The 11939-nt window shown below is 53.8% G+C and overlaps 6 protein-coding genes across 6 annotated transcripts; 2 read left to right on the top strand and 4 right to left on the bottom strand.

Moving 5' to 3' along the window:
- Window positions 1-223: 223 nt before the first annotated feature.
- On the top strand, window positions 224-1388 carry CLAFUR5_03083 (UPF0676 protein; the record flags this gene model as incomplete). The annotated part of the gene is made up of 3 exons (XM_047902231.1): window positions 224-540; window positions 609-910; window positions 967-1388. The coding sequence occupies 3 exons, from the start codon at window positions 224-226 to the stop codon at window positions 1386-1388; spliced, it is 1041 nt and encodes a 346-aa protein (XP_047758705.1).
- A 395-nt stretch (window positions 1389-1783) lies between these two features.
- CLAFUR5_03082 (Transcriptional activator ARO80) lies at window positions 1784-4800 on the bottom strand (the record flags this gene model as incomplete). Its single annotated transcript, XM_047902230.1, has 2 exons — window positions 1784-4599; window positions 4671-4800. The coding sequence occupies 2 exons, from the start codon at window positions 4798-4800 to the stop codon at window positions 1784-1786; spliced, it is 2946 nt and encodes a 981-aa protein (XP_047758706.1).
- Window positions 4801-6237: 1437 nt separating this feature from the next.
- Window positions 6238-7222, top strand: CLAFUR5_03081 (Short-chain dehydrogenase/reductase ascJ; the record flags this gene model as incomplete). The annotated part of the gene is made up of 2 exons (XM_047902229.1): window positions 6238-6303; window positions 6359-7222. 2 exons carry the CDS (start codon window positions 6238-6240, stop codon window positions 7220-7222), a joined length of 930 nt encoding a protein of 309 aa, XP_047758707.1.
- A 1-nt stretch (window position 7223) lies between these two features.
- On the bottom strand, window positions 7224-8393 carry CLAFUR5_03080 (Putative transferase caf17, mitochondrial; the record flags this gene model as incomplete). The annotated part of the gene is made up of 1 exon (XM_047902228.1): window positions 7224-8393. One exon carries the CDS (start codon window positions 8391-8393, stop codon window positions 7224-7226), a length of 1170 nt encoding a protein of 389 aa, XP_047758708.1.
- Window positions 8394-8836: 443 nt separating this feature from the next.
- On the bottom strand, window positions 8837-9412 carry CLAFUR5_03079 (uncharacterized protein; the record flags this gene model as incomplete). The annotated part of the gene is made up of 1 exon (XM_047902227.1): window positions 8837-9412. One exon carries the CDS (start codon window positions 9410-9412, stop codon window positions 8837-8839), a length of 576 nt encoding a protein of 191 aa, XP_047757545.1.
- A 1589-nt stretch (window positions 9413-11001) lies between these two features.
- CLAFUR5_03078 (uncharacterized protein) lies at window positions 11002-11571 on the bottom strand (the record flags this gene model as incomplete). Its single annotated transcript, XM_047902226.1, has 1 exon — window positions 11002-11571. The coding sequence occupies one exon, from the start codon at window positions 11569-11571 to the stop codon at window positions 11002-11004; it is 570 nt and encodes a 189-aa protein (XP_047757544.1).
- Between the last annotated feature and the right edge of the window lie 368 nt (window positions 11572-11939).

Here is an 11939-nt window from a genome sequence, read left to right as displayed (position 1 = left end):
GTGTGGAGTTTAGCATAGCGTAGTAGGGAAGCCACGCGCGAGGGACGCGCTATGTAGAGCATTACTGTGTACATTTACTGCACAAGACATACGAACGACCTCTCCTGATCTTGAATCCTGCAACGAGATAGATAGATCCATAGGCGAGCTGCGCTTACATCAGCAGCAATTATCTCGACTTCAGCTGGCGAACGAAAGATCCTGGACAAAACAAAAATCCAACATGGGATCGATCATTAGAGACGAAGCAATCAGCATCCCCGTCATCGACATCAGCGATGCAAACACCAACGCACCACAACAACTCCTTGACGCCGCCTGCAACTTCGGCTTCGTCTTCGTGGCCAACAACTCCGCTGGCATTTCGAAAGACTTGATAGCAAAGCTCTTCGCCATCTCGGAAGACTTCTTCGCACTACCAACAGATACCAAACAGAGCGTTTCCATATCGTCTAACAAAGCCGACAAGAACCATGGCTGGCTTAGTCAAGGCGTTGAGAAATTGAATCCTGCTATGCAACAGCGGCCTGATGTGAAGGAGTAAGTTGAGGCAAGCCATCCGGACGTGTTCAGGATTACCTTGTATATAGGCGATGCTAATCAATCAGAGCCTTCAACATGAGCCTCCCAGACAGCAATGGCGCTTACGAACAACCCTTTCCACCTTTAATCCAAGACAACATCCAAGCCATCAAAACCTTCCAATTCGCCTGCCATACTCTCTGCCAACGGCTCCTCGCCCACTTCGCCACAGCCCTGCACATCGATCAAGGTTGGTTCACGTCTCGCCACGATTTTGTCGCAACCGGGAAATCTCACGGCAGTATTTTTCGTCTCCTTTATCATCCAGCCCTTAACGCTGCTCTGCATGATGATGTCGATATTCGGGCTGGGGCGCATAGTGATTATAGTATGTCGCCCCTCCTCCAAGACCGGCACGTTCAATGCTGTGCTGACGTATGCCAGATTCCCTGACATGTCTCTTCCAACTCCCTGGCCAACCCGGCTTGGAGATTCTGACGCCAAAGGGTGATTGGGCACCTGTACCGGTTGATCCTCTGGGCGATGGGAATCTGCCGATTCTAGTCAATATCGGAGATCTGATGCAGGATTGGACTGGTGGGCTGTTGAAATCGACGAAGCATCGGGTAGTCTTCCCAACTACTGATACTGACACTAGTGTCGGGGAGAAGGGAGGGGATAGGTACAGTATTGCATACTTTTGTCATCCCTTAGACGACGCAGTACTGGAGGCCGTGCCGAGTGACGTTGTGCGGGAGCATGCCGCACAGCAAGGAGGTAGCATCAAGGAGGGCAAAGTCGTCACGGCGAGAGATCATTTAATGGAGAGGTTGGCTGCGACGTATAGCGTCCAGGAAGGGAAATGAGGGAGGAAGGAGTTCTACAGACGCTACTATGTGCAATCATTGGAAGAAGCTATCAGAGGCTATTGAAGGTACAGCAGGCAAACAGACAAGTTGTCAACTTATGGGTATCTCAAAGCAGAGCAAGCAGTCGAATGGCAGCAGACAGACGGCGAAATGCACATTGTTCTGCTGTTCGCAAAGAGCCGAGTCGGAACGCATAGTAAGGGGTGTAGTGGGACTAGATGCTTGCCCCGTGTCGAAGTTTCAAGGTCATGATTGGAGTCGTGGTCGTGGTATCATCGCAGTCGTGAGGAAAGTATGCTGGGAGAGAAGGCAGTCGCTGTGACTCATAGCAGACTCGAGTGAGGTGGAGCCGGCGCAGAACGTATGTGGTGGGCGGTTGAAGTGATGGCCCCCTACTGGTAGCCGTTGCCATTATTGCCACTCCCGTTGAGTAGAAGCTCAAGCATGTCGTGCCCACCGATATCAGGACCATACATGGTCTGATTAACATCAGCGCCTTGCATGCCGATGATCGGATCCAGCGGCAAAGCAAACCAATCCTGGTTGTTGTTGAAATCGTGAGGGAAGGCACTATCGTAGCCAGGAGTGAGCACATTGCCATTACTGGGCGAGCTCGTGCTGAAATGGGGCGGCGGCATAACAGAGAATGAACCGTTCTGACCATTCAGATCGTATGGCTCGTATGAAATGCCGTGCATAACAGTTGATGGTGGCACGTCTTGATGGTTGCTGTAGTTGTTCCACTGCTGTTGAGTAGCCATGGCACCCGCAGAGGTCTGTGCCTCTTGCTGACTCTGGCTCCTGTGCAGGAAGCCCTGCTGAGGTGCGGAAGTTGGTCTCGTATCTTGGATGCCGTCCATCGAGGGATGCTGACTGACTCGTCGGTTCTTACCCGAACGGCCGTCTGCAGCGATGCGCACCAAACGTGGCTTCAGATTCTCGGTCAGGGTAGCGAGGAGGTCTGCAAAGCGGCTGGCGACATGTACATCGTCCACGATGCACGTCCTCAGCGCATCAACTGTGCGGTCCATCAGTGACAGCGAATCGGAGATGTCGCTTTCGGTTGCTCCCATAGAAAAAGATTTGAGCAGCATGATGGCCACGCTGATGATGCGGAAGTAGGTGCGGACTGGTGCATGCTTGAGGAAGCCATCAGGATAGAGATCTTCCACGACGACCTTGAGCAGGTTTCGTGCAGCATCGCCGACTGTCTGCAGGTAGTGCCGATCGCCACCGAGCCACTTCGAGAGTGTATGAGGCGCAATGGCATCGTGCTTCGTGCCGTTAGCAGCAAAGGCGGTTCGTGCCATCTCCAGCGGCGGGTCCAGAATAGTGGGGGGCGAAGGCTGGTCATTCGCGCATCGCTCAGCAACCGCTTGTAAGCCAAGGGCGTTCAGGTAGACGCGACAGTACTCGTACTCAATCGTCAGGATGCTCTTCATGTGCTTCGGGATGGCGTTGCAGTCTTGAAACTCTTCAAGCCATTCTGTGAGAGGTTTCTGAAGTCCGTCAAGCGCGGTCTTGTACGTGCCATTGCGAATCAGATCGCGGGTGAAGTTCCTGTTAGCGAAGATTTTTTGGTTGCCATCCCTCATGAGCGCTGCCATACGAAGCCAGAAATGGAGCGTGATGTCCTGAACACTGTCCTGCTGACCGACCTGCTTCTTGAACAGGCCACTATCCTCAGGCTTGCTGTAGTAGGTGGGTAGCATGGATGTCAGGCCCAGTCTGCCACTGGTCTGAGTTACATATATCAGCAGAAGGTCTCGAACATTGTTGCGGCGCTTGTCATAGGCGGCGAGGTCTTCGACAGAGAGGGGGCCACCGTCTGCTGATCGAGCATGGCGGTGCGACTCGGTTGAGTCAAAGACGCCAATCTCCATGGCAAGACTCATGGCCATTCCGAGTAGCATCCAGCACATGCGGTCACTGCGCCAGCAAGGCTCGAGCCACGCATCCATGCGATGGCCGCCAATACCCTTAGGTACATCTTCGGCCTCGAAAGCGGGTGTTGGAAAGGATTGATCAGGCATCATGAGATCGTCGTCGTCCTCATCTGGCGGAAAGTGCATAGCTCGTGGATGCCACTCGGTAAGCAGTATGAGAGACTCGATTGACCCAAGAGTCCTCAGGCCCTTGCGTGTGAGGGGATGTACATCGCACGAGGGCTGCGCGCCTGCACCACAGAAGCCTCCGCCGAACTGTTCTTGGCCCCAGACAACGCGATCGATCATGCCAGAGAGATAGGTCCAAAGCTTGTTGTGAATGTGCATAGGCCTGCTGTTCGAGCCAGGACCTTCGAGATCCATGTGCCGCGATGCTATCAGCAACATAGTGACGGCAAGCATTGGTTCCTCTTCGAGCAGCCTCTGATGCGTGGAAGCGTGGCGAAAGTCGGGCAGCACCACTGGTGTGAGTGGCCCAAGGTGCTTGTAGAAGTAGACAATGTAGTCAATACCTTCCTTTGAGGTGAACCAACCTGCACGGACAAACTTGAAGCGGGACCATGCTCTGATAGCTGACTTGTGGCCGTCGGAGTTGATGTTGTCAGTAACTCCGTTCTTGGTGTCGGGTCCGTCGGTCTGTACCTTCCAGATTGATGAGTCTCCTTGAAACATGCCCATGGGGCCATTGGCATAGCTCAAGCTCCCAGTGCCTACCTTGTTCATGATCGGACTAAAGGCTGACGGCAGGCCAGCACTCGTCTGCGCATTCAGCGAAGGACGGCCGTGACTACTGGTGGTGCTTGCGGTGCGCGGGTGGACAGCAGCGCGGTATAACAGATTCAGAGCATCATGCCCGCCGTGTAGAGGCGCGTGCTGGATCATCGCAGCTGTCTCATCGGCCTTCTTCACCTGTTCTTCGTCGTAGTGCACCGGCCTGGGCGGCTGCGGTCGAGGCAGAGGCTGAGAACGTGCGATGGATCCGCCTGGTGTGCGTGGTCGGTCGTCGACTGCGTCGGTGCCATACTCGGACTCTGGCGGCGCTGATGTTCGCACCCGCTTTCTCGCATGGCGGGCATCGTATGCGGCATCCTCCCCGGCGTCAGAGCCAGTGTTGTTGCCGCTGTCATTCTTCTTCTTGCGGCGAGTGGCCGAGAAGTAGCACTCCTTGGCCTCGCGACGGCAGCGAGTGCATGGCGGATCGTGGGGATTGTCGACGGAGCCCAGGTCGCATCTGACTTTGCGTTGTCTACATGGTATGCATGCTGTCGCACGAGCACGGTCAGCACGAGCACTCTATCTCACGAGGCAGTCATCTAGATGGCTCCACACTTACCCTGATATGTGCGCTGATGCACAGCCTGGTTGTTGGGCTTGTTGTCCTGCTGTGGGGGAGACTGCGAGGTCGCGCGATACTGCAAGTCGCCGCCGCTGGCCTGCCGCTGCCCATATCCGTTGGCCGCCATTGTCCCTCCAGAGGAAGTTGAACCGCTGGTATGCGAAAAGGGCCGGATAAGCCGACCTTAAGAGCAGTGGGAACCGCGGAGCGTCGGGGTATCTGCTTGGTCTCTGCAGGATCCGGGCTGGGTATTAGGTGAAATGCCGAGTGTCTGTCAAGTGTTGTTGTTGGGGAGCAGTATGATGCAGATCTTCCTGAGCGATTGGAAGTGTTTGATGCTCATTATCGCGGGTCCATTGGTATCTGTTGTGTGGTTGTGGTTGTTGTTGTCGTGTGTGCGTGTTGCATTTTGGCTGGTAGAAGTCGCTTAGATATCAACCGCAAGCTGCGCCACAATCGGAATGCTCTGACTCGTGATTGAGCCAAGGCGCAGCCGAGCACGTGGAGTCGCGTGGCACGGATTTCTCGAACAGCCTCGGCACTAGGTAGCTTGTAATAAAGCAATGCCGTGTGCGGAAGTGAATGACAGCAGTACTTATCCTGACCAGTATCCCTCCCAGCCTGATGAGCATATTGGCCATATCTATGACTGACGCCATTCTGCTAGCACAGACACCAACAAGCGCAAGGCAGACATACTGCACAACACAACGATGCAAACCACTCAATTCGGCCTGCTTATACCCACGTGCCGCGTCCGCGATGGGCGGCAGCATACAGAATGTGCCGATCTGGCCCCCACGCTTATCTCGCTGCAATGCATAAATCAGCGAAGATCGCATGAACGGCAGCAGCCACATTCCTCGCATTTCAAATACGCGAGAGTGTAGGGCCTTTGGATCGTAGCACAGATTGCGCATGCAAAGGTTCTGAGTTGCCATGTCGTCGATCTCTAGGAAGCATACGCCGCAGCATTGCTTCAGATATATGACTATGTCGCCATCCGATGCCAGGGTCATTATCCCAAGAATGTGCATTGTGCCAAAACGACACGGCGTTCATGCTCCGGAGTACATCCGTTCGACGTCTGCACCTGAAGAGTATCAAGGTGGAGACCCGCGTCTGTGCTTGATCGCCAGCCGTGAGGTTTGACAGCGGTCCGCAGTGAGACGTCTGGGGAAGCTGTAGTAAGGGATATGCCGTGTGACCTGAGGCGCGTATACGCTCAGGTCGTGCAATCGTCATGAGACTCTCAGGCCTAGACTTCCAACGATCGACACGCTTCAGCTCAAGCTGAGCATCCCGTACGGCAACAAGCAATCGCAGCATGCAAGGGGGCGAAGACAATGTACAGCGGGACGTGTTCCGTGCTGTGTATAAGCTGGTGGAGTCAGTCGCGGGGTCTTGCTGCAAGATTCAAATGCCGAACTTCTTCGAACGAATGGTGTAAAGCTGATGACACGTCTTGCCTTTGTTGTATAATTGAGTGTAGGTTGTTGTTGTCCTCTTGAGGAACATGTAGAGACATTTCTTGAGGCAAAGAGTGAAGGCAATCGGTGTTGACATGACTTACCAATTCCATCCACCTACCAACTCTGCCCTGCGGGACAAGGTTGTGGTACTCACAGGAGTACGTAGATCAAGCTCACGTACTGCAGAATGCAGCTGAAGCTGACCGCATGTAGGGTGCCGCCGGCATTGGGGCAGCAGCAGTGCGTCTGCTCCATGAAGCCGGAGCACATGTTTTCTTCGGCGATGTCTTAGATGATGCTGGGAGAGCGCTCGAGCAAGAACTTACCTATGGAGCCACTGTGAAGTTCGTCCATTGTGATGTGACCTCATACAGAGACAACTTGGCTCTGTTTGACATAGCCTTCAACTCTTTCGGTCGTATCGATCACGCCTGGGCGAATGCAGGCATAGTCGAGCAAGGCAATATCTTCGACCCAAAGCTTTCTCTCGAGGGTGTCAAAGAGGAGCCCAGCAAGAGCTTAAGTGTCGTCGATGTCAACTTGAAAGGGCCGATCTACTTTGCTCGCATAGCAGCGGTCTATCTCCGACAAGGCAGCCAGCAAAGCGACAGAAGCTTGACACTGACGTCGAGTGTTGGCGGCTTCCGAGAGGACCCGGGTCTGTGGGTATATGTGCCAGCGAAACATGGCGTTCTCGGTTTGATGAGGATGTTGCAAGATCCTCTGAGCAAGGCATCGCCAAAGATCCGTACCAACGCGATCTGTCCTTGGGCTACCAAGACCCACATGTTCGAGGGTAATGAGGAACAATGGACAGCAGCGGGGCTGCCAGCCAACAGCCCTGACGATGTTGCCAGGATCGTGGTGGGAGTTCTCGCAGACTCGAAGGTCAGTGGTGGCACGATCTACATTGAAGGCGGTCGTGCATGGGACATCGAAGCCGGCTTGCTCAAGACTCGTCCTCAGTGGCTCGGCGAGCGGCAGACTGCTGATCTTGACGGAGGAACGCAGGTGCTGGGTGGTGGCGAGGGTTGGACTGCTGGCCAGAAAGACAGCCCTGTCAAATCGAAGCTCTGATTCATTCAACTCGTTTCTGTATCTTCGGTCCCCGGATGCCGCCTCTGACCCAGTCCGGTACAAATGGCTTCACGCCCAAATCCTTGCCGCTTGCGCTCTGCATCGTGAACTTATCCTCAGGCGTGAATGGACTTGGCTCGCCGGATATCGTAAGATCTGTCATCTGCTCCAGTCTGCACATACCTAGGCCGATGTTACCGATTCCAGCGATGAACTTGCCCGTACTGCGCTTTCGCTCGTCATCTTTCCTGAGGTCTTGACCCACGAAGTCTGGCACGTTGATGCCCAGAGAGGGATCATACTCCAGCTTCTCCGGAGCCTCTTTCCCTTGATCGTGCAGAACGACCGGCAGTATTCGCCTTCTCACGACTCCAGTATGATGTGTCCGAATCGTCAATTCCTGACCTAGGTAACACCCTTTCTTGAAGTCAATGCCACCCATGATATCGATGTTACAATTCATAGGCAGACAGTCATCTCTCGGCATCTCTTTCTGGCCTTCTGCTACGCCCCTGAGGTATCGTCTGATCGTGTATGCGGAAAGTGGTGCTTCTTCCACCTCTTCCAGCGCGTTGCCTGTATTGTCTGGCAAGATGAGCCTCTGACCCATGCCCGGCGCGCGACAGTCTGTCAGACTGACATGGCCATCATCACGATTGCTATTCTGAGGCTGGCTATGCGATGTCCACCTCTCACCTTCTTTCCACAGGCTCCACACATTCAGTTCGCCTTCATCAAGCAACCTTAGCTTGAACTTGCTCCGCAATTTGTGTCTCTTCAGGTGCTTCATCAGCACATCTGCCTGCTCTGCATCGATCTCCACAAGGAGTCCTGGCTCATCTGCTTCTCCACCTTGGTCTTTCTGCCATCTCGAGCCCGCTGTAGGATATATGAATGTATCATGCAGCACTTTCCCTGGCGCGGTCAAGAAGGCGGCGTAGAAGCCACTCGTCGACTCCGGACGAACATTATTCGTTATTAAGCCTTGCAGGAACTTGGGAGCTTCGTTTCCTCGCAATGATATGAGCCGGCGGTTGGTGAGCTTCGATGCGCCAGAAGACGGTGGCGGCGGAGGATTTCGCGTGGGTGTTTCTGTGCTATACGAACGACGTGTGCGGCGAGCGATACATCGTGTGCATACGTATGGAGCTCTCAATGCTGGTATAGACATGTTTAGCAGAAGGAGGAAATAGAATGCGTGGAAAGTGTTTCGAGCTCCAAGAACAGATGAAACTCGAGGGTGGAAGCGGCCTCTCGAAGGTGCTCAGTCAGCAGAAAGTGAGTTACTGAACATCAATGCCCCTACAGCATCGTGTGGCTGTCAGGCAATGCAAGGCGATCGAAAGTTGGGCCATGATGAAACTACACTCAGGGTGATTTTCATCAGAGACCAGATGTAAACAACAACCCTCCACATACGTCCTCAATTCAAGGGCCAACATTTCTCGCTCGACTCCCGCGATCTTGTGTTGAAGAAGATGGGCTTCGGTGAACCGTCTTCAAGCGTATTTCGCATTACACAGCATGGGACACGAGCGCTCAAAAGAGCTGTGGTGTTCAACAGATGATAAACCCTACTCGTCGGTATACTGTGGCATACAGATCTCCGTGAGGCTACCGACAAGCCCTTAACTCTTCCTGATACGCCTCCCAATTCCAGCACTTGACACTTCTCCCAGTCAATACCTTTAGGATCTTCCTGCCCTCTCTATACATCCCCACAGCGCTCTCAAGCCCCTTCATCCGGCCCATATCGAAAGCAGTCCACTGCACCACATACGACACTTCACACCCCGTCACCTCCCAGATTTTAACCCATCGCTTCAGACCTTCCAGATCCAGATCATTGACATCAAGAACGAAGAGGTTGACGATCAAGTTTCTGTTCCTGTTCGCACGCTCAATCTCTCTTGACTTCAAACCTTGGACGAAAGCCGTCAGCTCCCGAAAGTCGAAGTTATAGACTGGAGCAACAGTCCTGTTGCCGGGCGTGAATGCTGCTCGACGGAGCAAATTGGCGTACTCTGATTGGAATTGCTTGCAAGAGCTGTCGAGGCCGGACTGAGTTCTAGTGACGAGGTGGGGCTGTGGGTTGCTGTGGATGCGGAATGGTTGAGAGCCGGTGATGATATTGTCTGTGATCATGTCCCGGAGCTCTCGAGGGAGAGATAGGAGTGGCGATGTGGCCATTGCTGTTCCTCTCTCAAGCTGACCTTGCTGACCGCACCTGAAGTTGCTGCTGCGCTTGTAGATCTCCAGCTGCTTCGAGCAATCACACCCCTATATACCAACTGCCCAAACACGCCGATCACACAAGAAGTCCTATAGTATGGTAACACCTGCCACTCAGTGGCGCTCTCACAGACTCAGTGGCAGCAAGCTGTCTGCCAACCTTCCTCTTTGTCTGCCTTCCCAGCCGTGAGCGACGGTGGGTGGGTCGATCACACAACGCCCCCACACAACCTTCCTCCACCATTCGATATCTCGGCTTGCTGTGCCCTCCCCTACTTCGGTGCCCTTTCCGATCGGGACTCCGGTCAGATCGGCCAGATGTGCGAGCCGAATCATCACCAGACGTAAGCCTTTAATAACGTTGCGGATAGGTGCGTTGTCGATCACTGAGTCGATCACAGGGGATATGGGCGATTTTCCAGAAGGCGCCGTGACTGCCTTATTGGGATGCATCAAGCGAATGTAGTTCTTGGTGGGTTGAGAAATGCTGGCTTTGGACCGTGATCTGCACGTGGCCTGGGAGTGGCGTTGCCTAAGTGGCGGTCGCTGTGGGCCGCAATGACTATGGTATCACAGATTCTCGCTTCGTCGAAGAGCTTATGAGAGGAGATGAAGGCGATGCCTCATTTTCGTGGTTGCGATGGTGGGTGGCCTCGGGATCCGGTAAATAGACTGTCATTCGTTGCGAGATAAGCTCGTTCGTCGTACCGCAACAAGGTGTAGAAGGTGCTGGATTCGCGCTTGCTTCTTCCGAGGCTTTGTGTGGCTGCCACGTTCGTGGGCTTAAGCCTTGTCTCAGAGATCGTTTGATGATTTCGGGGCCGCGTTATCGAGATCAAGAACCCAAGACTCTACTGGACGGGAATAGGCGAGGACCAGAGAACTCCTCGCTAGGTACCAGCGCAATGGTATCGATTCCTGACAGAAAGCGACCTTCAAGGCGTGTTGTCAGAAAGAGGAAGGGGGTGCTGGAGCTGGGAGTTGAAGCGCCAGGAGAACAGCGGCGTTGCATGATTTTGTAGACAAGGAAAGCGGTACCTACCCTCGTTCGGAGTCTCATGATCAGTGTTCAATAGCCATCACCTGGTCGTTACTCATGCATTTCGGAGCGGCAATGGGCACTGATTCGGCACAGCTTCCATTCATGCACGTGTTGGTGTGACCAGGTGCGCGAGGGGAGACCTGCTCTCTATGGCCACGTTCGCGATCATGCAAATGTACCGCCACTCACCTTACTGCCTTTTCCCCCGGCGTTGAGGTTGTTGGTCGTTGTGGAGAAACAGTAAAGCTGCAACGAATCCTGGTTCGTCACAATCCCATTCGTGGGCTATGCTCGCCTGTCCGGCAGTTATCATAAGCGCAGAAAGGCTTGTAGCTTCCTGCGTCATGATTCTGTGCAAAATGTACACTTCAGCCAAAATCACCTCTCAGTCACTGTTCCTTGTTTCTTTCCCCCAAGGTGTTCTTGTTCCGAGCGATGCCCGCTCCCAAGTCGATTGTCTATGCTCCTCCAAACGCCATGCAGTAATCATGCAGTCATAAAACGTTCATAGGCTCATCTGATCGGTCGATATTCGATCCAGGCTCTTATCTCTTTTCACCATACTGAGTTTGTAGTACCTCTCGTCCCCGTTGGCAGTCAGGCCACCAATGAACCACTTTTCACCAGCACCTCGTACCTCTCGGAATCCTTCTGAGCTGCTGTCGCTTCCTCTGCGAGACCGTCGAACGTCTTGCGCCGAGGGATAGTTTGGTTGTGGCTTGTTCTGCGGTCCATATACTGGTCCGGGTGAGGGCGGAGATCGAGGGAGATGTGTTGCAGGGCTGACGTTGTGTTGTAAGGGTGAAAGGGAGGATACAAGCTGTCGCTCTTGTGCTGCTGTCGCTGTCTGTGCATACGGGTTGCTCTTCACGTTTATAGGCTTCGGACTTGTCGCGGTCGTCTCAGGACCTGGAGAAGATGCCTTTTGAGGCTGCTGTGGCGTCGCCGTCCATATCGTCGCGGACGATGCTGCTGCGGCGGATGTGGATATGGAGGGTGTGGACTTGGAGAGTGGCTGTGAATGTACCCGGAACGCCGCAAGGAAGTTGCCCAGAAACGGTCTTTGTGTCGGCATGTCTGCGGCTAGGATTGTCCTTGCCTCGCGAGTAGACTGTATGTGCCGTTCTGGCGGGAAAGACGTTCGACTGCCAGCAGTCTGATCGTGTGCAAAGATTCTACAATCCTTGACCAGTCACCCTAGCCAAGCACACTGGCATGCGTGATATCATCCGAGGCCCGCTTCGCCGAAAGTGTGACTGGTTTGGTGGTCAGAAAGTAGGAAGAGGTGTATCGTTGGAGTTGTTGTTGTTGTAGCAGAACACGCTTTGGCAAGTGTCGTAGTAGTCTGGTCGTTATAGCGTTTGCCGTATGCAAGTAGAAGCAAGAGAGGTAATGTCATATGCAAGCAGCGTGAACGGCCGCAACGTCACAAGCCGGTCAGTT

The sequence above is a fragment of the Fulvia fulva genome, chromosome 2 (assembly GCF_020509005.1).
Source record: "Fulvia fulva chromosome 2, complete sequence".
NCBI classification, from domain to species: Eukaryota; Fungi; Ascomycota; class Dothideomycetes; order Mycosphaerellales; family Mycosphaerellaceae; genus Fulvia; species Fulvia fulva.
This window is presented reverse-complemented; position numbering and strand designations above follow the sequence as displayed.